This window comes from Cetorhinus maximus, chromosome 24 (genome assembly GCF_964194155.1).
Source record: "Cetorhinus maximus chromosome 24, sCetMax3.hap1.1, whole genome shotgun sequence".
NCBI lineage: Eukaryota > Metazoa > Chordata > Chondrichthyes > Lamniformes > Cetorhinidae > Cetorhinus > Cetorhinus maximus.
In genome coordinates, this window is record NC_135902.1 from 1,215,763 (window position 1) to 1,238,482 (window position 22,720).

The window sequence follows — 22,720 nt, forward strand, 5'->3', positions numbered from 1 at the left end:
CTGTGTTTGTTTCTATGTATTGCACATCCTGTGGGACACGGTTAATGTTAAGACCTCAGGGGAAAGAACTAGGGCAGAACCATCCGGAAAATCAGGAGGGTCAGAGATACCAAATTCGGGTTTTAATATCCAGTGTCATTGCCAAGGCCTGGAAATCTCATCATGGAGTGGGTGGGGGGCAATGTGGGTCAGGGGGAAAGGAGTGGGTGGGGGGCACTGGGTCAGGGGGAGGGGAGTGGGGAGCAGTGGGTGGGGGGCACAGTGGATCAGGGGGAGAGGAGTGGGTGGGGGGGGCACTGTGGGTCAGGGGGAGGGGAGGAGTGGGTGGGGGGGAGAGGAGTGGGGAGGAGTGGGTGGGGGGGCACTGTGGGTCAGGGGGAGAGGGGTGGGGGGCAATGTGGGTCAGGGGGAGAGGAGTGGGTGGGGGGCAATGTGGGTCAGGGGGAGAGGAGTGGGTGGGGGGCAATGTGGGTCAGGGGGAGAGGAGTGGGTGGGGGGCAATGTGGGTCAGGGGGAGAGGAGTGGGTGGGGGGCAATGTGGGTCAGGGGGAGAGGAGTGGGTGGGGGGCACAGTGGGTCAGGGGGAGGGGAGTGGGGAGGAGTGGGTGGGGGGCACTGGGTCAGGGGGAGGGGATTGGGGAGGAGTGGGTGGGGGGCACAGTGGGTCGGGGGAGAGGAGTGGGTGGGGGGCACTGGGTCGGGGAGGGGATTGGGGAGGAGTGGGTGGGGGGCAGTGTGGGTCAGGGGGAGAGGAGTGGGCGGGGGGCACTGGGTCAGGGGGAGGGGAGTGGGGAGGAATGGGTGGGGGGGCAGTGTGGGTCAGGGGGAGAGGAGTGGGTGGGGAGCACTGGGTCAGGGGGAGAGGAGTGGGTGGGGAGCACTGGGTCAGGGGAAGGGGAGTGGGGAGGAGTGGGTGGGAGGCACTGGTTCAGGGGGAGGGGAGTGGGGAGGAGTGGGTGGGGGGCACTTTGGGTCAGGGGGAGGGGAGTGGGGAGGAGTGGGTGGGGGGCAGTGTGGGTCAGGGGGAGAGGAATGGGCGGGGGGCACTGGGTCAGGGGGAGGGGAGTGGGGAGGAGTGGGTGGGGGGCACTGTGGGTCAGGGGGAGAGGAGTGGGTGGGGGGCACTGTGGGTCAGGGGGAGAGGAGTGGGTGGGGGGCACAGTGGGTCAGGGGGAGAGGAGTGGGTGGGGGGCACAGTGGGTCAGGGGAGGGGCGTGGGGAGGACTGGGTCTTTCAGTTTGTGCTGAATGTCTGTATGATTAAGATGTTACAATTGTGTGTGTGTGTTTGAGAACAAAAAGTTTTTCCCTGGTTGGTGAGCCTGGATTTCAGTGTTTTTACAACTTGTTAACCCTTTAGCTCTCAGCTGGGAGCTCAGTGAATGAGAGTAATCGGCGTACTCTCTCTGGTGGTGTAGACAAGAACAACATTCGAGCTTGTTCCGATAATGTATTAGTGCTGAGCTCATCTGTAGCAACACCATCTGCCCACCTTGGTTCTGTAATCTTTGTAGCCTCTAATCCAACCAAAATCTAGCAAAACAAAAACAAAAATACCTGGAAAACTCAGCTGGTCTGGCAGCATCTGCGGAGAGGAACACAGTTAACGTTTCGAGTCCGAATGACCCTTCAACAGAACTGTCAGAACTACAGAACATTCTGTTGAAGGGTCATTCGGACTCGAAATGTTAACTGTGCTCCTCTCCGCAGATGCTGCCAGACTTGCTGAGTTTTCCAGGTGTTTTGGATTTCCAGCATCTGCAGTTTTTTGCTTTTATCAAAATCTAGCAATCCTGGTCTTGGAATTTTCACTTGAAACCCCCACTAACTTTTTGGGGGGAGAGATTTTCCAATTTTCACTATGTGCAAAGAAATGTTTCCTTGTTCTGGACTTTCCCCAATCGGAGGAAATGCCTACCTTGTTGGCTTTTTAATCAGTTGCCTTTATTAGATCACCCTCAGAACTTCATACACAAGAAAACAGAGGGGCCACTGAAGGCAAATGGCTCTCTAATTTAACCCTTTAATCCCAGGATCTTTTCTGCACCCCTCCAAGTCCAGTGTATCCTCTTCCTCCAGATGGTGTTTAACAGGCACTCTTCCTCCCCCCCCCGGCCAAGATAAAGGCCAACGTTCCATTAGTCTGAGTAGCTTTGAACCTGCCCACCAGCTCGGAGTGATTTCTGTACTTGGATCCAATATTTCTCAGCCTACCCCCACAGTTCTGAGCTCAGCATTTAGAAAATATTTGGATTCCTCTGCCTTAGAGGGGTGAGTGATAGTGGAGGGAAACCACCCGGATCATCAGCTACCAGAAGCTGAATGACCCACGGCTGCACCCCCAAGGCACTGAGCTCACGGCTAATGTCATGGACAGATTCTTGTTTACAACAGGAGCTTTGGAGAAGGCTGAGTGACAATGCCTTACCCAATCACTGCCGAGGTGCCTTACCCAATCACTGCCGAGGTGCCTTACCCAATCACTGCCGAGGTGCCTTACCCAATCACTGCCGAGGTGCCTTACCCAATCACTGCCGAGGTGCCTTACCCAATCACTGCCGAGGTGCCTTACCCAATCACTGCCGAGGTGCCTTACCCAATCACTGCCGAGGTGCCTTACCCAATCACTGCCGAGGTACCTTACCCAATCACTGCTGAGGTGCCTTACCCAATCACTGCCGAGGTACCTTACCCAATCACTGCTGAGGTACCTTACCCAATCACTGCTGAGGTGCCTTACCCAATCACTGCCGAGGTGCCTTACCCAATCACTGCTGAGATGCCAATTCAAGGCTAAGACAGCTGACCGAACATCCAGACAATATTTGTGTTAAATTGTAGAAAATGGAACACATGACACATTAGTCAGTGATATAAAATTAAATGTTTATTTTTGAAGAATTAAACAGCCCCAATATATATTTGCAAAGTCACTCCAGTTAATCCCACTGAAGCAGCATGGGATAGTGTTCCTAATGACCAGGTAGGATATACACCCCGCTATAAACACAGCTCCTATAGGCTAATTAAAGGTCACTGACCTCAGAGAAAGGGGTTCAGGCTTGTGGTTGGCTGAGGCATTCCAGCAGCTGTAGAAACTGGTAGCAGCGGTTGGCCAAAGCAATGACTATTGTCCACTGCCATTCTTGTGGCTGGCATCATGCCTGCCCCTTGGGGTAAACCATTGAATGTTGAAGGGTGAGCCATGGTGGTGGACATGCAGCCTGTGGCACTGGGTAGAGGAGTCATGAAGGGCATTGATGCCCTGCCCATTCCTACAGTGCCACTGCCCATAATGGTAGGTTGGGCAAAACCAGCACTGTTCTGAATCTGCTTCAAGGTCAGTTTATTCTGCCCGGTGACTTGGAAAGGGTTAGATGCTGAGACTGAACCGAGACCTCCTGCAAAGAGAAGAAAGTTCATAATTTGACAGCAAACTGAGTCCAACTCCCTTCACACCCAACATCTCGTCACAATGCAGCATGTGCTAGTGAGGTAATTGTCATCAGGCTGGATTATAATCTCCCATCAAACACTCCCAGGGCAGGTACAGCACGGGGTTAGATACAGAGTAAAACTCCCTCTACACTGTCCCCATCAAACACTCCCAGGACAAGTACAGCACGGGGTTAGATACAGAGTAAAGCTCCCTCTACACTGTCCCCATCAAACACTCCCTGGACAGGTACAGCACGGGGTTAGATACAGAGTAAAGCTCCCTCTACACTGTCCCCATCAAACACTCCCAGGACAGGTACAGCACAGGTTTAGATAAAGAGTAAAGCTCCCTCTACGCTATCCCCCATCAAACACTCCCAGGACAAGTACAGCACGAGGTTAGATACAGAGTAAAGCTCCCTCTACACTGTCCCCATCAAACACTCCCAGGACAGGTACAGCACGGGGTTAGGTACAGAGTAAAGCTCCCCCTACACTGTCCCCATCAAACACTCCCAGGACAGGTACAGCATGGGGTTAGGTACAGAGTAAAGCTCCCTCTACACTGTCCCCATCAAACACTCCCAGGACAGGTACAGCACGAGGTTAGATAGAGAGTAAAGCTCCCTCTACACTGTCCCCGTCAAACACTCCCAGGACAGGTACAGCACGGGGTTAGATACAGAGTAAAGCTCCCTCTACACCGTCCCCATCAAACACTCCCAGGACAGGTACAGCACAGGGTTAGATACAGAGTAAAGCTCCCTCTACACCGTCCCCATCAAACACTCCCAGGACAGGTACAGCACGGGGTTAGATACAGAGTAAAGCTCCCTCTACACCGTCCCCATCAAACACTCCCAGGACAGGTACAGCACGGGGTTAGATACAGAGTAAAGCTCCCTCTACACTGTCCCCATCAAACACTCCCAGGACAGGTACAGCACGGGGTTAGATACAGAGTAAAGCTCCCTCTACACCGTCCCCATCAAACACTCCCAGGATAGGTACAGCACGGGGTTAGATACAGAGTAAAGCTCCCTCTACACCGTCCCCATCAAACACTCCCAGGATAGGTACAGCACGGGGTTAGATACAGAGTAAAACTCAAATGGGCCTCTTAGAGACAAGGAGGAGATTCACTCCATCTGGGTGGAGTGGGTTTGCTTTGGTTCCCAGACTTGAAAGGAGTGAACAATGGGAGTGGCAGCATTCACAATAAATCATAATGGCAGCGATTTCCCCTCTGCTGTGACATCATCAAAATCCCGACACAAACATCATCATCTTGGGGACAGTGGGCAATAACTGAAAGACATTTGACCCGTCATTCGCAATCATCCATCCATTTAACCTCCTTTCACAGCCCTGTTCAGCTGAGCACTAAATTGCACCCCTCTCCACCCCTCCCCAACCCCATTACCCCCACATGATCCACCCAGTCCTAGGCATTATTTTACTGTCTCAGTTTGTATTGACCCTTCTCATCGCTAATTTTATTCCCCATCTATGTTGGTCCAGTTTGTTTCTAAAGGAGTTAATTATTGATCACACTCAGTTGGTCACTCTCTGTTCATCTCAGTCGGTCACTCTCAAGTTGGTCATTCTAAGTATATTTTGGTCGAATAATTTCAATCTGTCACTCTTAGTTTACCCCAGTTGGTCACAGTTTATCTTGGTCAGTCAATCTTAGTCAGTCGCTCTTGCTTTATCTTAGTTGATTATTCTCAGTTTATCTAGGTCAATTACTCTCAGTCACTCCAGGTTTATCTCAGTCCGTCACTCTCAGCCATGCTTGGTACTACAAATTTTTGCCCTGAATGTGTTTTACCAGAAGACATACATTTCTCCGTCAGACTGTTACCTGATGTATGGAAAGGATTCTTGCTCTTAAGATTGTGAGAAGGTGCAGAGAGCAACGAGTCCAGATTCACCAGGGATGCAGCATTAGGATCCAGGAATAGTTCTGGGGTCCGGTGAGGCCCATTTGAGGAGTCCTTTAGGGAATTCCCTACTTCGATCATTTCAAGGACATCTGGACTACTGCTGCCATTTTGCTTTGTGTTTGAAACCATTTCACCAAACAGGTCCATCTTTCCTGCAGGATTAGAATTAGAGATTAATTTTCCTGGCTCATCTTTATCCTCGAGTCCTGGCCCCTCAGTACCTTTCTGCTCTCAATCCAATAGGCTGTGCCTCCCACAATGCTACAAACATAAAAGGATATGGTAACAACGAGCTGTGCCTCTTTAGGGGAATCACTAAGCTTCCTACCTTGTCTCTCTGCCAGCTAACTGCTCAGTCAATCTTTGGGAAGACTGAAGACTGCTTCAATTGCCTGGATTCACAGAGTCCTAAAAATGGATTTGTTATCTGTCGCTGTCCAGTTCTGAGGCAGAGGCTGACCCCTCTTTACTTGTTAGGTGGTGACTGACACTTTCCTTTATCACAGAATCACACAGTGCAGAAGAGGCCGTTCAGCCTATCGAGTCTGCACCGACACGTGAGAAACACCTGACCTACCTACCTAATCCCATTTACCAGCACTTGGCCCATAGCCTTGAATGTTATGACGTGCCAAGAGCTTCAGATTCCAGAGAATTTCAACATCTTCCTTCTCGTTTGCCTGTTGGTTGGTATTCCAACATCAGCTGCACTTTTCTAGGGGAAGGACTGGGATGCAAAGATGTTTTATTATCTCTTTGGCTCACAGCTAAGCGACACCTTGTATTTAAAATTCTCATCCTTGTTTTCAAATCCTTCCAAGGCCTCGCCACCACACCCCCGTCTTCACCAGCATTACAAACCTCCAAGATATCTGCACTCCAACTCTGGGCTCTTGATCGTCCCTGATTTTAATCACTCCACGATTGGTGGCTGTGCCTTCAGTAGCCTGAGCCCGAAGCTCTGGAATTGCCCCCCTAAACCTCTCCGTCTCTCTTCCTCAATTCTTCCCTCAGGAAGCTCCTTAAAAACTCTTTGACCAGGCTTCTGGTCACCTGACCTAACATCTCCTTATGTGGCTCAGTGTCAAATTTTGTTTGATAATTGCTCCTGTGAGGCATGTTGCTATGTTTTAGTATATGAAAGGTGCTATATAAGTACAAGTTGTTGTTGTTGAAGATACCTTCAGATGTTTTAGCAAAATTTAAATTCCTCCTTCTCTCTGCTGCTTCTCAGTCCTCCTCTGAACTGTCACTCCTGTCAAGGGACACACCTGTAGCTCAGTGACACTGGGGTGGAAGCAGCTACTCCTCATGTGGAAGACCAGTTTCGGAGGAGCCGCAGGCAAACTCCAAGTTGTTGTGAGTTGAGGCAGGGTGCATGAGGAGGAACTGCAGGACATTCAGCGGTAGGGCTGATTTCACCTCCCTCCAGCCCAAACTTGTGTCAGAGTGTGATTCAGAGGAATATGGATCACTCCACTCCAATCAACCATCCAGGAGTCAGAGTCCTGTCTCAGTGGGAGGGATTGGGGGTGAGTGGGGAGAAATGGAGGGGTGTGGGGGGAGTGGGAGGGATTGGGGGCGAGTTGGGGGCAGGGGAGTGAACAAGTGGCCATTACAGATCCAGCCCTATAGAGAGGCCATTGCTGAGAGAGCCTGAACCTTACCCGCTGGACTATCGGACACAGTTGGTGGTGGCTGGGCCCAGACACTCTCTGTAAACTGATCCGGCGCAGAATCCCCTGGACTTGTAAAGGGGTCAAAGGTGGAGCTGTCTGAGAGACGGAGAAAAACATCACAGAAACAGAATAAACAGATGGATTCCCAGCCCCCACCCTGACACCCCCCCAACCCATCCCCCACCCTGACACGCACCCCCCCACCCTGACCCCCCCCACCCCATCCCCCACCCTGACCCCCCCCAACCCATCCCCCACCCCATCCCCCACCCTGAACCGCCACCCCACCCTGACCCCCCCCCACCCCATCCCCCACCCTGACCCCCCCCACCCCATCCCCCACCCTGACCCCCCCCAACCCATCCCCCACCCCATCCCCCACCCTGACCCCCCCCCACCCTGACCCCCCACCCCATCCCCCGCCCTGACCCCCCCACCCCAACCCCCACCCTGACACCCCCCACCCCAACCCCCACCCTGACCCCCCACCCCATCCCCTGACCCCCCCAACCCATCCCCCCCACCCCAACCCCCACCCTGACCCCCCCACCCCAACACCCACCCTGACCCCCCCACCCCATCCCCCACCCTGACCCCCCCAACCCATCCCCCACCCCATCCCCCACCCTGACCCCCCACCCCACCCTGACACCCCCCCACCCCATCCCCCACCCTGACCCCCCCCACCCTGACCCCCCCCCACCCCATCCCCCGCCCTGACCCCCCCCCACCCCATCCCCCACCCTGATCCCCCCCACCCTGACCCCCCCCCCACCCCATCCCCCGCCCTGACCCCCCCAACCCATCCCCAGCCCTGACCCCCCCACCCCAACCCCCACCCTGACCCCCCCCACCCCAACCCCCACCCTGACCCCCCACCCCATCCCCTGACCCCCCCAACCCATCCCCCCCACCCCAACCCCCACCCTGACCCCCCCACCCCAACACCCACCCTGACCCCCCCAACCCATCCCCCACCCTGACCCCCCCACCCCGCCCCGCCCCTGCCCCCAGCCCTGACCCCCCCCCGCCCCGCCCCCTGCCCCCAGCCCCCGGATCTGAGTCAGACTGTCAGCTCTCCTCGAGTGTCGTGACACAGGTGTCATTTTTTCACAGTTTAAAACCATGGTGTTGATGTTGGAAAATTCTTGTTTTGCAGATGTTCAACTGTTAATCCTTTAATTCTTCACAATGTCCAATTCACCTCCATAACATCACCCAGCTCCGGCCTGCCACAGCTCATCTGCTGCTGAAGCCCTCATCCAGGCCTTAGGAATATAGGACCAGGAATTGGCCATTTAACCCCTCGAGTCTGAGCCCCCAATTCATACCAATCTGTGACTAACTCCATAAAGCTGCATTCTGCCCTGTTTCCCTTCATAAAAAATTAAAAATTAATAATTGATCTAGCATCAATGCCATTTCCTGAAGAGAGTTCCAAACTTCTCCAACTTTCTCATGAAGATATTTTCCTAAATTTACTCCTGAAAATATTGGCTCTAATTTTTAGACTATGGCTCTCAGTCCATCAGGAATAGTTTCTCTAAATCTGTTCTTTTTAATATCTTGAAAGCTTTGATTAAATCACCCTTTAACCGTCTAAATTCCCTGGAATACAATTCTAGTTTGTATGAGATCTCCTTGTAATTTAACCTTTGCAGTGCAGGTATCACTCTGGCAAATCATAGCTCCACTCCCTCCTAGGCTAGTTTACTAAGGTGTGGTGTCCAGAACTGCTCATGGTTCTCCCAGGCAAGGTCCAACCAGGGCTTTGTATAGGTGAGTCATCAATTCCACTCCCTTGTATTCTAGCCCTTGAGATATAAAGGCCAAGATTCCATTAGCCCTCTTGAATATTTTCGGTATCTGTTCACATTTTGATGATCTTTGTACCTCCATCCCCAAGTCTCTTTGGTCCTCCACTGTTTCTAGTTTTTTTTTTGCTCTTTTTAGGTCCAAAGTGTTACCTCTAGTAATGTCGAGTTTGTTATCTCCAAACTCGACTCTTACAGTGCCCTCCTCGCTGGCCTATCTTCCACCCTCCATAAAACCTTATCGTATTCAAATCCCTGCTGTTCATAGCTAAAGTCACATCAAGTCCTGTTCACCAGCACCCCTGATGCTAACTTACGTTGGCTCCGGTCCAGCAAGGACTCAATTTTACAATTTTCATCCTTGTTTCAAATGCCTTCAGGGCCCCTCCCTATCTCTGCCATCTCACTATTGGCTCCAGATGAAGAAGCCAGTTAGAAGGCACAAGCTGAGAAATAGTTTTCAATATCTGGTCAGGATAAAGAAAATGTGAATACATACCTCAAACTCAAAAAGGAACTGATTCTAAATAACAGTCACATGTTTATATTTAAACAGAAAGATCTGGTTCCTCTCCTGGGCTGAACCAATGCACAATTCACAACTCCTCAGATCCTGAAGCAGTCCATGTCCAAATGCAGCAAGACCTGGACAATATCCAGGCTTGGGCTGACAAGTGGCAAGTAACATTCATGCCACACAAGTGCCACACAGTGACCATCCCCAACAAGAGAGAGTCTAACCATCACAGCTTGACATCTAATGACATTACCATCACTGAATCCCCCACTATCAACATCCTGGGGGTTACCATTGACCAGAAACTGAGCTGGACTAGCCATATAAATACTGTGGCTACAAGAGCAGGTCAGAAGCTAGGAATCCTGCAGCCAGATCTAGACAATATTCAGGCTTGGGCTGACAAGTGGCAAGTAACATTCGCGTCACACAAGTGCCAGGCAATGACCATCTCCAACAAGGATGAATCTAACCATCGTCCCTTGATGTTCAATGGCATTACTAACGCTGAATCCCCCAGTATCAACATTCTGGGGAATTACCATTGACCAGAAACTGAACTGGACTAGCCATATAAATACTGTGGCTACAAGAGCAGATCAGAGGCTGGGAATTCTGCGGTGAGTAACTCACCTCCTGACTCCCCAAAGCCTGCCCACCATCTATAAGGCACAAGTCAGGAGTGCGATGGAATACTCTCCACTTGCCTGGTTGAGTGCAGCTCCAACAACACTCAAGAAGCTTGATACCATCCAGGACAAAGCAGCCCGCTTGATTGGCACCCCATCCACAAACATTCACTCCCTCCACCACCGATGCACATTAGCAGCAGTGTGTACCATCTACAAGATGCACTGCAGGAATTCATCAAGGCTCCTTAGATAGCACCTTCCAAACCCACGACCACTACCACCTAGAAGGACAAGGGCAGCAGATAGATGGGAACACCACCACCTGGAAGTTCCCCTCCAAGTCACTCACCATCCTGACCTGGAAATATGTTGCCGTTCCTTCACTGTCGCTGGGTCAAAATCCTGGAACTCCCTCCCTAACAGCACTGTGGGTGTACCTACACCCCATGGACTGCAGTGGTTCAAGAAGGCAGCTCACCACCACCTTCTCAAGGGCAATTAGGGGTGGGCAATAAATGCTGGCCCGGCCAGCGACACCTAATCCCATGAATGAATAAAAGTAACATAGCAACAGGAGGACACCATTCAGCCCATCAAACCTGTTCTAACTCACTGTTGGATCATGACCTTTATGAATCTTAACTCCATTTATCCACCTTTGCTGCATCTCCCTTGATACCCTACATAACAAAAATCTATCCACTTTATTCTAGAAAGCCCTAATAGCCCCCAGCATTCAAGCCGATTTGGGGGAAGGTTGTGGGGGGCAGAATTTCACCTGCTACCCTTCATGTGAAAATGTCCTTCCAGATTTCCCTCTGGAAAGGTGCGGTTCTAAAATTAAGATTATGCCTCCTTGTTCAGGTCTCTCTCCAACCAGAGGAGATGGATTCTCTCTAGCTAACCCTTTATCTCTCTATCTAACCTTAATTCGATCACCCCTCAACTTTCTAAACTCAAGGGAGTTCAAGCTAAGTCTATATGGCCTGTCCTCAAATGTTAACCCTTTTAGCCCTGATATCATTCTGCACTGCACTCCCTCTATGACTAATATAGCCTGCCTTAGGTGTGGTGCCAGTTACTCTCAGTGAGGAGACTGATGCCAGAATTGGTGGGATAATGGGTGAGGTATGCAGAGTGAGGGGGTCTCCATTTAATCTTCCACAACTGCCCACCCCATTAGTGTGAAATTGCCGAGGACCATCCTGTCCAATCCGCATGTTCCCTGAGATCTCTTAACCTCACCTCCTGAGCGATTGCCTGGCGGTTAACCCTTGATGTACTGAGACAGAAAGCTACAAGGGCTGAGGCATCAGAGCCTGAAATATCTCATTTTTGTTACAATGCTATTGGCTGCAGGCTGTTAGAGAGAGAATGAGCTTGGGGAGTTTTGCCTGTTGGTTGACAGGGAGTCGGTGGTATGGAAGTTGCTTCCCATTTACCTGGCACACTGGCACATGGTAGACTGCCCGAGATGCTGGCGGCTGACACTGTTGCCCATGGATCTACACTGGACTGGGTGGTAGCTGCTGGGTCAGACGTCTGGGCCCAGGGGTCTGTGTCCCACACCTGTGGAGAGGCAGCAGCTTTGGTGTCTAAAGATGGCCAAGAAGTTGCAGTACACGGGACAGACGCTTTTGTACCTGAAGGAAATCACACAAAATCTGTCATCGTTCTGTTAAAGAGCCACAGCTAATAGTGCAGTTTGGACAGGATTCCTACCTGTTGAAGTTACCCTCCTGCTCAGTGAAGTATTGAATGGGAACCCACTCCTCCTCTTCCTAACAGACTGATCACTCATTCTCAGCTCCAGGGCAGTCCAAATGCACAGATTTTGAGGGTCAGCTAGATGCAGTGCTGCTGGTTTTACCGAGACTCTGCAATACCCTCCCCCACTAAACCTGAAAACGGGCTGATCATTGACATGCCTGTGCCAGCCAATGAGTCAGAGGCAGGGCTGGGTTATCGTTGAACTTGTCACAAACTGAGTCTGTTTTCAGTCTGCAGCCCTGATCCGAGCTGCAGTAACAGTGTCCAGTTAAAAACCAGCAGATTTCTCATAATACCCTGAGTGGACAGTAGTTGCAGATTGTAAATTCTCTGAGTAAAATTAACGTACAGCAGCGACATTCACCCATTCACCCAACTGGGCCGAAGGGCTGGTGATCCCTCCATCAGGAGGGGGAGGTGTGTTGGTGCTCACTGTCCTGTCAAATGCAGCTCAGAGCCCAGTCACCCTCTGTTCAGGAGCCTGAAGGAGACAGACTGACCAACTCTTTAAATTCACTAAAACAAAAGCAAAATGCTGCAGATGCTGGAAATCTAAAATCAAAACAGAAAATGCTGGAAAACTCAGCAGGTCCGGCAGCATCTGTGGAGAGAGAAACAGAGTTAACGTTGAGTCCAATACAACTTTTCTTCAGAGCCCAGTTAACTCTGTTTCTCTCTCCACAGAGGCTGCCGGACCTGCTGAGTTTTTCCCGCATTTTCTGTTTTTATCCCTTTAGATCCATCAGCCTGAGGGGGAGGGGGTTGTACCTTCAGCTTTCTGGATGTCACAGGAACCTGGGAAAGAAAAGATTCAAATTTCCCACCCTCAGGATGTCCTAGTGCTGAGGCGACTTTAAGCTTATGATTGGAGAGCTTTACCGAGGGTATTCCAGAGCTCAGGACAGGCTGCGGAAGGAGTAGTGGCCATGTTACTGCTCCTCCAGGGATGACTTTGGGTGTTGGTGTCCCATGGATCAGCTCTGGTTTCTGTTGCTGTCACCAAGCCCCCGAAGATATCAGCCAGTTCCTGCAGCGAGGACTAGACAAAGAATAAAACACAGCTGTTAGTGACCTGAGCAACATTAACAAATTCCAAATATTCCTTCTTCCCAATGTCTCCCTTCCCCCTCCTGGAAGGGGTGATTCCTGATTGGGATCCAGTTTCCATATGGTTAATGCAAGCAGTCCATACCTCAGCTGGGTGTGCATGCTCATGGGCTACTTGACTGCCAAGGCTCTCATCTGCTTCGATACCTGTGCACTGAGCAGCAATTGGTGCAGGAACCCTGGTTGAATCTCTAGTCTAGGGACATTGGGGTCAAATTGTAGCACCTCAGGACTGTGATGCTTCACGTGTAGAATTGCCTGCCAACACGCGGTGTCATTGCAGATACACACAGTGTGATGTACTGCAGGGTGTCTGGTCCTCAGGAAGTGCAGCCCAGTTAAAGGCACAATCTCAACATGAAGAGAAAGGAAAGGGTGGGGGTTAGTAACAGTTAGAGAGTAAGATACAGATTCTCTGTTCCTGCACCTGTGATTATTGGAATACCATCGACACTGCCTGACAGAACAAACTCACATCTATACAGCAATTTCCACATTCTCAGAACAGCCCAACGTCCTTCACAGCCACTGGTTTTGCAGTATGTTGAGAAATGTACTGAATCACAAGCATTAATGAAATTAATTACCAGATAATTTGGTTGTGTGGTGTTGATTGAAGGATAAATATTGGCAGGACACTAGGGTGAACTCACCTGCTCTTCCTTAAAATAATCCAGTGGGATCTTTCACATGCACCCGAGAGGGTAGACAGGGTCGAGGTTTAACATCTCATTTAAAGATGGCACCTCTGACAGTGCAGCACTCCCTCAGCACTAACCCTCTGACAGTGCAGCACTCCCTCAGTACTGACCCTCTGACAGTGCAGCACTCCCTCAGCACTAACCCTCTGACAGTGCAGCACTCCCTCAGTCCTGACCCTCTGACAGTGCAGCACTCCCTCAGTCCTGACCTTCTGACAGTACAGCACTCCCTCAGTACTGACCCTCCGACAGTGCAGCGCTCCCTCAGTACTGACCCTCTGACAGTGCAGCACTCCCTCAGCACTGACCCTCTGACAGTGCAGCACTCCCTCAGCACTAACCCTCTGACAGTGCAGCACTCCCTCAGCACTAACCCTCTGACAGTGCAGCACTCCCTCAGTACTGACCCTCTGACAGTGCAGCACTCCCTCAGCACTAACCCTCTGACAGTGCAGCACTCCCTCAGTCCTGACCCTCTGACAGTGCAGCACTCCCTCAGTCCTGACCTTCTGACAGTACAGCACTCCCTCAGTACTGACCCTCCGACAGTGCAGCGCTCCCTCAGTACTGACCCTCTGACAGTGCAGCACTCCCTCAGCACTGACCCTCTGACAGTGCAGCACTCCCTCAGTACTGACCCTCTGACAGTGCAGCACTCCCTCAGCACTAACCCTCTGACAGTGCAGCACTCCCTCAGTACTGACCCTCTAACAGTGCTGTACTCCCTCAGTACTGACCATATGATAGTGCAGCCCTCCCTCAGCACTCACCTTCTAACAGTGCAGTACTCCCTCAGTACTGACCATATGACAGTGCAGCACTCCCTCAGCACTGACCCTCTGACAGTGCAGTGTTCCCTTAGCACTGACCCTCCGAAATTGCAGACCTCCCTCAGCACTCACCTTCTAACAGTGCAGTGCTCCCACAGCACTGACCCTCCGATGGTGCAGCGCTCCCTCAGTACTGACCCTCCAACAGTGCAGCACTCCCTCAGTACTGACCCTCTGACAGTGCAGCGCTCCCTCAGTACTGACACTCCAACAGTGCAGCACTCCCTCAGTACTGACCCTCTGACAGTGCAACACTCCCTCAGTACTGATGCTCTGACAGTGCAACACTCCCTCAGTACTGACCTCCAACAGTGCAGCACTCCCTCAGTACTGACCCTCTGACAGTGCAGCACTCTCTCAGCACTGACCCTCCAACAGTGCAGCACTCCCTCAGTACTGACCATATGACAGTGCAGCACTCCCTCAGCACTGACCCTCTGACAGTGCAGTGTTCCCTTAGCACTGACCCTCCGAAATTGCAGCCCTCCCTCAGCACTCACCTTCTAACAGTGCAGTGCTCCCACAGCACTGACCCTCTGATGGTGCAGCGCTCCCTCAGTACTGACCCTCCAACAGTGCAGCACTCCCTCAGTATTGACCCTCCGACAGTGCAGCGCTCCCTCAGTACTGACACTCCAACAGTGCAGCACTCCCTCAGTACTGACCCTCTGACAGTGCAACACTCCCTCAGTACTGATGCTCTGACAGTGCAATACTCCCTCAGTACTGACCTCCAACAGTGCAGCACTCCCTCAGTACTGACCCTCTGACAGTGCAGCACTCTCTCAGCACTGACCCTCCAACAGTGCAGCACTCCCTCAGTACTGACCCTCTGACAGTGCAGCACTCTCTCAGTACTGACCCTCTGACAGTGCAGCACTCTCTCAGTACTGACCCTCCAACAGTGCAGCACTCCCTCAGTACTGACCCTCTGACAGTGCGGCACTCTCTCAGTACTGACCCTCCAACAATGCAGCACTCTCTCAGTACTGACCCTCCAACAGTGCAGCACTCCCTCAGTACTGACCCTCCGACAGTGCAACACTCCCTCAGTACTGACCCTCTGACAGTGCGGCACTCCCTCAGTACTGACGCTCTGACAGTGCAACACTGCCTCAGTACTGACCCTTCGGCAGTGAGGCGTTCTCTCAGTCACATTGGAGTGTCAGCCTGGTTCACAAGCTCTAGTTTCTGCGGTGGGATTTGAACCTTCTGGCTTTGTGGTGAATGTTCTGCTAATTTAGCCATGGTTGACAGTGACATTGTTTCCAGAGGCTGGCCCTTATTTGGCACAGGGAGAGTTGGATGTACCTCATTTCTCCCGTTGGCTATTTCAGTCTCTTTGCGACTTTGTTCCAAGGCTCTCTGAAGATTTTCATCCGCTTCCTCATCATCATCGTCAAGGGAAGACCTCGCTCTTAGTTGCTACAAAGTAAGAGAAACGAGCTTCTCCGGGTTAAGTTGTACTTGAGAAAAGCAGAACATGTCAAACGAGGAACTAGAGAAATATCCCCAGTTTCTCAACAGATTCTATCGTAAACAGACATGGATCAAGCAGCTTTATTAACGTTGTCACAGAATAGGCTACAAGGTGGTCTTGTCACATGGTCCAGTCTTCCTACAAAGCCTTTGCTACACTCACTCAAAATGGCTGTGCGACCAGCTCTAGCCTTTTACATAATAACCTTCAGTGAGACCACCCGGTGACACTGCTCCTTACAGAGGTGAGAATTTTGAGTGATCAACAGCTACAAAGTTCAGTCAGTTACCCCAGAACTCGCGAGGGTTGTCTAGCGTTCTTCTGGTCTTAACGGGCTTAGACAAGAGAGGCAAGTGAAGAGATGTACCCGGCACCGAGCCGCCCGCCACCAAATGACCTGACACCAACTCCGCCATCACCGAGTGACTGGCACCGAAATATCTGGCCCAGCAATGTCTCCCATTCTGCTCTCAGGTTGATGTACTCCTAAAGGTTTGATCATGACCTCCTGCCTCAAACCACCCCACTCCCACTTGCTTCATTGGCCCATCTTGCAGGTGCAGTGTCTTACCCAGCCAATTGGAAAATGAACAGACTCCTTAGTTACCCAGGAGGAAGCAGGGATATTGTTTAGAATAAAAATAAATAGAAAGTAGGTGGCAATTAGGTTGGCATCGCACAAATTAACAAGTTGCCAGACAGGCTGCATCCTGGGCTGCTGAGGGCAGCTTAGTTGGAAATAGCAGAAGCTCTGACCTCAACCTTTCAGTCCTCCTTGGACATGGGAGTGACACCAGAGCCTCAAACGTTCCACCAGACTCAAAAAAGGAAACAGGGATAAACCTGGTAACTACAGCTCAGTCAGCTTAATGTGAATACTGAGAAAACTACAGAGATCACCGTCAAAGACAAAATGAATTCTCATTTGGAGAAGAATGGGCTAATAAGGGATAGGCAGCACAAATTTGTTAAAGGCAATTCATGCCTGAATAACTTGACTGAGTTGAAGTAACAGAGAGGGTTGATGAAGGTAGTGCAGTGGATGTTGTGTACATGGATTTTCAAAAGGCATTTGGTAAACTGTCACATAACGGATTTATTTGGGAAATAGAATAGAGTAGAATTGATTTGGGATTAATGGAACAATGATAATTTGGGTATGAAATTGGCTAAGACATAGGAGGTAGAGAGTAATGATGATCAGTGGTTGTCTGAGTGGAGGGAAGGATACTGAGTATTTGAATCATTGCTTTTCTTGTTACATATGAATGGCATTAAGTTGGGTGCAGGGAATACAGCTTCCAAATTGAGGATTATACAAAATTTGCTAATGTAGTAAATAGTGAGGAAAACAGAGGCAGACTTCAGGAGGGCATAGACTGGTGAAATGGACAAACACATGGCAGGTACAGTTTAATGTGGAGATGTGACGCACTTTGGGCGACACAATTCAGAGAGGCAGTATGATCTAAATGATACTATCTTGAGTGGAGTGGGAGGGGGAGCATGAGTAAAGGAGCCTGGGGGTACATATTCACACATCCTCAAAAGTGTTGGGGTATTTTGATAAAATAGGAAATAGGAACAGGAGTTAGCCATAAGGCCTCTCAAGTCTGATCATCTGTATTGGGACATTCATCACCTGAAGGCCCATAACTCCTGGCATGGAGGCTAGCCTCAGCACAACTGATGCCACTTTTCTGCACTATTCCCAAAATCTCTCGATTCTCTTAGTGCCCAAAAATCTGTCAATCTTGAATATACTCACTGACTGAACATGGACAACCCGCTGGGTGGAGAATTTCAAAGATTCAAAACGTCTGGTGAAGAAATTTCTCCCCATCTCAGTCCTAAATGACCGACCCCTTATCTAGATACTGTGCCCATGTTCTAGATTCTCCAGCTTCTCAGCATCTACCCTGTCAAGCCCTCTAACAATGTTCCACGTTTCAATATAATTAGTTCCATCCTTCTAAACTCAACAGAATATAAGTGCATTCTGCTCAATCTCTCCTCATGCAACAACCTTAGGAATCAGTCTAGTGAACCTTTGTTTCACCCCTTCTAAGACAAGGATGATCTTCCTTAGGTAACATCACAAAATTCTACACATTACTTCAGGGGTTATCTCACCAAAGCCCTACCTAATCTTATATTCCAACTCCATTGTAATATAGCCTAAAATATCCTTTGTTTTCCTAACTGTTTGCTGTACCTGCTTGTTTTGATTTGTGTGTACAAGGAACACAAATCATTCTGAATCCCAACAGTTACTAGACTCTCACCTTATAAAAAATATTCAGTCTTTCTGTTCTTCCTACCAAAGTGGGTAATTTCACATTTCCCCACATTATACTCCATCTACCACCTTCCTAACTAATCCCCTAACTGGTCTATATCCCTTTGCATTATGTCCTCCCCACTGCTTATTTTCCTGCTTAACTTTGTATCATCAACAAACTTGGATATATTGCACTCAGTCCCTCCATCTAAGCTAAGTCATTAATACAGATTGTAAATAGTTGAGGCCCAAGTCCTTGTGCCGCTGCTGTAGATACAACCTGTTTATTCCTGCTGTTTTCTGACTGTTAAACAATCCTCAATCCATTGTAATATATATATTATACTCAATCGCATGCGCCCTAATCATGTATAACAATCTCTCGAATGTCTTCTGGAAATCCAAATACGTTGAATCTACTGGTCCCCCTTTATCTACCCCGCTGGCTACATCCTCAAAAACTCTATTAGAATTGTTGAACATGATTTCCTTTTCATAAAAGCCACAGTGACTCTAAGCAAATTGTGTTTTCTGAGGTGTCTTGTTAGCACTTCCTTAAAACTAGATTCTAGCATTTTCCCTCCTGTTATCAGGTTAACTGATCTGTAGTTCCATGTTTTCTCTCTCCATTCTTTCTTGGATAGCAATGTTACATTTGGTAACTTCCAACCCTTGAGAATTGCTCCAGAATGTAGTGAATTTTGGCAGATTGAAACCAGTGCATTGACTATTTCCGCAGCCACCTCTTTTAAAACCCTAGGATGTAGACCATCAGGCCCTGGGGATTTGTAGGTTCTCAGTCCCATTAGTTTCTCTAGTACTGACTCTTTACATAATATAACTACTTTGAGTACCTCGCACTCATTAGGCCTCTAGTTCCTTGTTAATTCCGGTGTGTTCTCTATCATTAATACATATACAGAATATTTGCTTGCGCTACTATTTCTTTTCACATACTTGCAGAAGCTTTTAAAACCTGTTTTTATATATCTTGCTAGTTTAACCTACGTTCTATTTTCTTTCTCTTCATCAAATGCTTGGTCACTTTTGCTGATTTCTAAAATCCTGCCAATCCTCAGGCTTCTGAACCGTTTTTTTAAGCAAAATTGGGTAAGATTCTTCCTTTATTCTAATGCTGAAATTCTCTCGTTCTCTACAGCTGGGCCCCTTTTACCACAGAAGTTTTGTTTCGCAAGGGGATGTATATTTGTTGAGAATAATGAACTATTTCTTGAAATCTTTGCCATTTCTTAGCTATCATCATAAATTAATCTAATTTCTCAATCTTAGCCAATTCACCTTCAAACCTACATAATTGGCTTTGCTTAAATTTAAAACTCTAATTTCAAATTTGCTGCTAACCATAGTATTCTCAAACTCAATATGAAATTCTCAATATTTCACCCCTCTCCTAACTATACTCAGTTCTGCTGAGGGGTCATGAGGACTCGAAACGTCAACTCTTTTCTTCTCCGCCGATGCTGCCAGACCTGCTGAGTTTTTCCAGGTAATTCAGTTTTTGTTATGAAATTCTAACATATCACTCTTCCCCAGGGGATCTTAGATTATAAGATTTATAACTAACACAGTCTCCATACACAATATTAGAACCAAAATAGCCTTGACATAATTGTTCTCAAAAACTCTCCTGAATCCATTGCAGGACCTTGCCCTCCAACTGTTTTGTCAGTTCACATGAAGATTAAAATCCCCGCAGTTACTGCATTACCCTCATTACAAGGATGTTCTAACTTGCTGATTTATGTTCTATTGATAAGGCAGTTAAGAAAGTATATTAGTGACGGGAGTGGGAGAATATCAGAGAGGAAAGGAATGCTCCAGTTGTGAGGTAACCAGTGTTTTATAAAGGTTCACTATAACTCCCTTACTCTTGTACTCCAAGCCTCTATTTATAAAACCAAGAGTCCCGTTTGTTTTTAAACAGCCTTCTGAACTTGTCCTGCCACCTTTAAAAATTCGTGCACAGGCACCCCCTCCCCATTGCCGCCCTCACCCCCCTGCACTGGTTTCCTGCTTCCCATTCAAAATGAGTCCGTTTAGTAAGTATGGTCATTCTCATTCTTCCTCTCAAAATATAACCATGTGCCTGCATTAAATTTCATCTGTCACATGTCTGCTCATGGGGAAAGCCCAATGATCTCGCCCAACGGTTGGCCCAGAATCCAGCAGCAGGGGTTGGCTCCAGCTGTGGTTGGGCAGGAGAGTTGACAGTGATCCCTCCTCTGCCCTCTCAGACCGATTTGCAAATGTAAACAGGGTCCACTTCCTGCTTGGGAATATACTTCATGAAAGAGTGGGATAATGTGGGAGCACAGCAGGTTTGGTAGGGAGAACTTGCTGATACCCATTAATCTGACTCTCATCACCACTGCCCCGTTTCCAGTCATTAAAAATGCTTTGGTGACACATGTTTAAAAATTAGCCTGACAGATTCCAGACACTCCTACATATTAATTATTGATGTGCAACTCTGTCCCAGTGAAGAGTGACAATGAAGTAATCACTGGGATCAAGGTTCATGAGCCTGCACCAAGAACAACCTTTCTATTAAAGTGTCGATGTCAGCCACCTGGATGGGAACGTGTCTGTCACTGTGCCCAGGTCTAGTTTAACAAAGGCAAATCTGTCTGGGTCCAAGTTGATGCTCATTCCTCATTGAACCAGGTCAGAGAGACAGTGCTACAGATGTTGGCCTGAAGTTCCCCTGGTCTCTCACTGCCTGCCAGTAGCCAGACATGTCAACAGATGGTTAAGCTATGAGTCAGCCAAGGATGCAACATGAAGATTCTTCAATCCCCTTTATCCCCAGGAAAGTGAGCAGGAGGTGCACCACTGTTAATGAACAAGTAGCTGCAGCAGACAGGCTGAAAGCACAGACACACAACGAGGCGATACGGTGACAGCATTAGTGAGTTTGCTCAATGAGCAGAAACTACCTTCTCATTCTCCTCTTTACTCAAACTCAATGCAATCTGCAGCTGGATTTCTTCATCGGACTCTGTGCTTGGCTGCTACAAGGTATTAAAAGCCGGGATTAGCAAGTACATCATGGACTCAACACTGAAACACAGGCTAACATCACTGGAACCCTCTCAGACCCTGAGTCAATGCTGCTTTGATGTCACATGACCGTCTACCTCCAATTGCCCTGCCACACACGCCTGCAATTGGCCGCCTGAAATGTCAACGCCCCCCGCCCCCCCATCAATGGGAAAATGAGTAGACTCTGTTACCTGATTGGGTGATTCTTCTCTTCAAATACAATTATCCCCTGCCCAAAAGTTTTAATAAACAAGTGTTCAGAAAATACTTCAGAAACACAACTTGTTTTGATGCCCTGAGGAGTTGCTCACAGTTGTGTTCAGGAGGTTAGCTCCAGAGTAAAGCAAAATCTGAGACGCCTCAGAATGAAAATCAGACCAGGTGAAATTAGTCTTTCCACACTCACCCCAATGCCCACACTCACCCCAATGCCCACACTCACCCCAATGCCCACACTCACCCCAATGCCCACTCTCACCCCAATGCCCACACTCACCCCAATGCCCACTCTCACCCCAATGCCCACACTCACCCCAATGCCCACTCTCACCCCAATGCCCACACTCACCCCAATGCCCACACTCACCCCAATGCCCACTCTCACCCCAATGCCCACTCTCACCCCAATGCCCACACTCACCCCAATGCCCACACACCCCAATGCCCACACTCACCCCAATGCCCACACACACCCCAATGCCCACACTCACCCCAATGCCCACACTCACCCCAATGCCCACTCTCACCCCAATGCCCACACTCACCCCAATGCCCATTCTCACCCCAATGCCCACTCTCACCCCAATGCCCACACTCACCCCAATGCCCACTATCACCCCAATGACCACTCACCCCAATGCCCACTCTCACCCCAATGCCCACACTCACCCCAATGTCCACTCTCACCCCAATGCCCACACTCACCCCAATGCCCACTTTCACCCCAATGCCCACACTCACCCCAATGCCCACTCTCACCCCAATGCCCACATGCACCCCAATGCCCACACTCACCCCAATGCCCACTCTCATCACAATGCCCACTCACACCCAATGCCCACACTCACCCCAATGCCCACACTCACCCCAATGCCCACACTCACCCCAATGCCCATTCTCACCCCAATGCCCACACTCACCCCAATGCCCACACTCACCCCAATGCCCACTATCACCCCAATGACCACTCACCCCAATGCCCACTCTCACCCCAATGCCCACACTCACCCCAATGCCCACTCACCCCAATGCCCACTCTCACCCCAATGCCCACACTCACCCCAATGCCCACTCTCCCCACCTCTTGTCACAGGGACTGTGAGATACTCCTGGACTCCTCACCCAGGAGACCACTCTTCACGTGAGTCTCCACGGTGAGTGGCGCAAGCTATTTGGCCATGATAGCCTCAGAGCTGAGAGCCATGAACTTGTTTGTGTGTGTCCACACGCCGACATTGCCAGCC

The 22,720-nt window shown here is 49.6% G+C and overlaps 1 protein-coding gene across 10 annotated transcripts in view; it reads right to left on the reverse strand.

Moving 5' to 3' along the window:
* Nucleotides 1-2,864: 2,864 nt before the first annotated feature.
* Nucleotides 2,865-22,720, reverse strand: part of LOC144699597 (epsin-3-like) — an 81,444-nt gene continuing 61,588 nt past the window's right edge. For 7 of the 10 annotated variants that reach the window (XM_078570644.1, XM_078570650.1, XM_078570648.1 and 4 more), the window contains exons 4-10: nucleotides 21,152-21,226; nucleotides 15,745-15,858; nucleotides 12,675-12,834; nucleotides 11,468-11,668; nucleotides 7,051-7,158; nucleotides 5,302-5,535; nucleotides 2,865-3,400 (exon numbers count right to left, since the gene is read on the reverse strand). In XM_078570644.1, the coding sequence (XP_078426770.1) occupies nucleotides 3,042-3,400; nucleotides 5,302-5,535; nucleotides 7,051-7,158; nucleotides 11,468-11,668; nucleotides 12,675-12,834; nucleotides 15,745-15,858; nucleotides 21,152-21,226 (1,251 nt within the window). In that variant the 3' untranslated portion in view covers nucleotides 2,865-3,041. The remainder of the gene's footprint in view (nucleotides 3,401-5,301; nucleotides 5,536-7,050; nucleotides 7,159-11,467; nucleotides 11,669-12,674; nucleotides 12,835-15,744; nucleotides 15,859-21,151; nucleotides 21,227-22,720) is intronic. The other 3 variants (XM_078570647.1, XM_078570654.1, XM_078570646.1) reach the window with 2 other exon arrangements.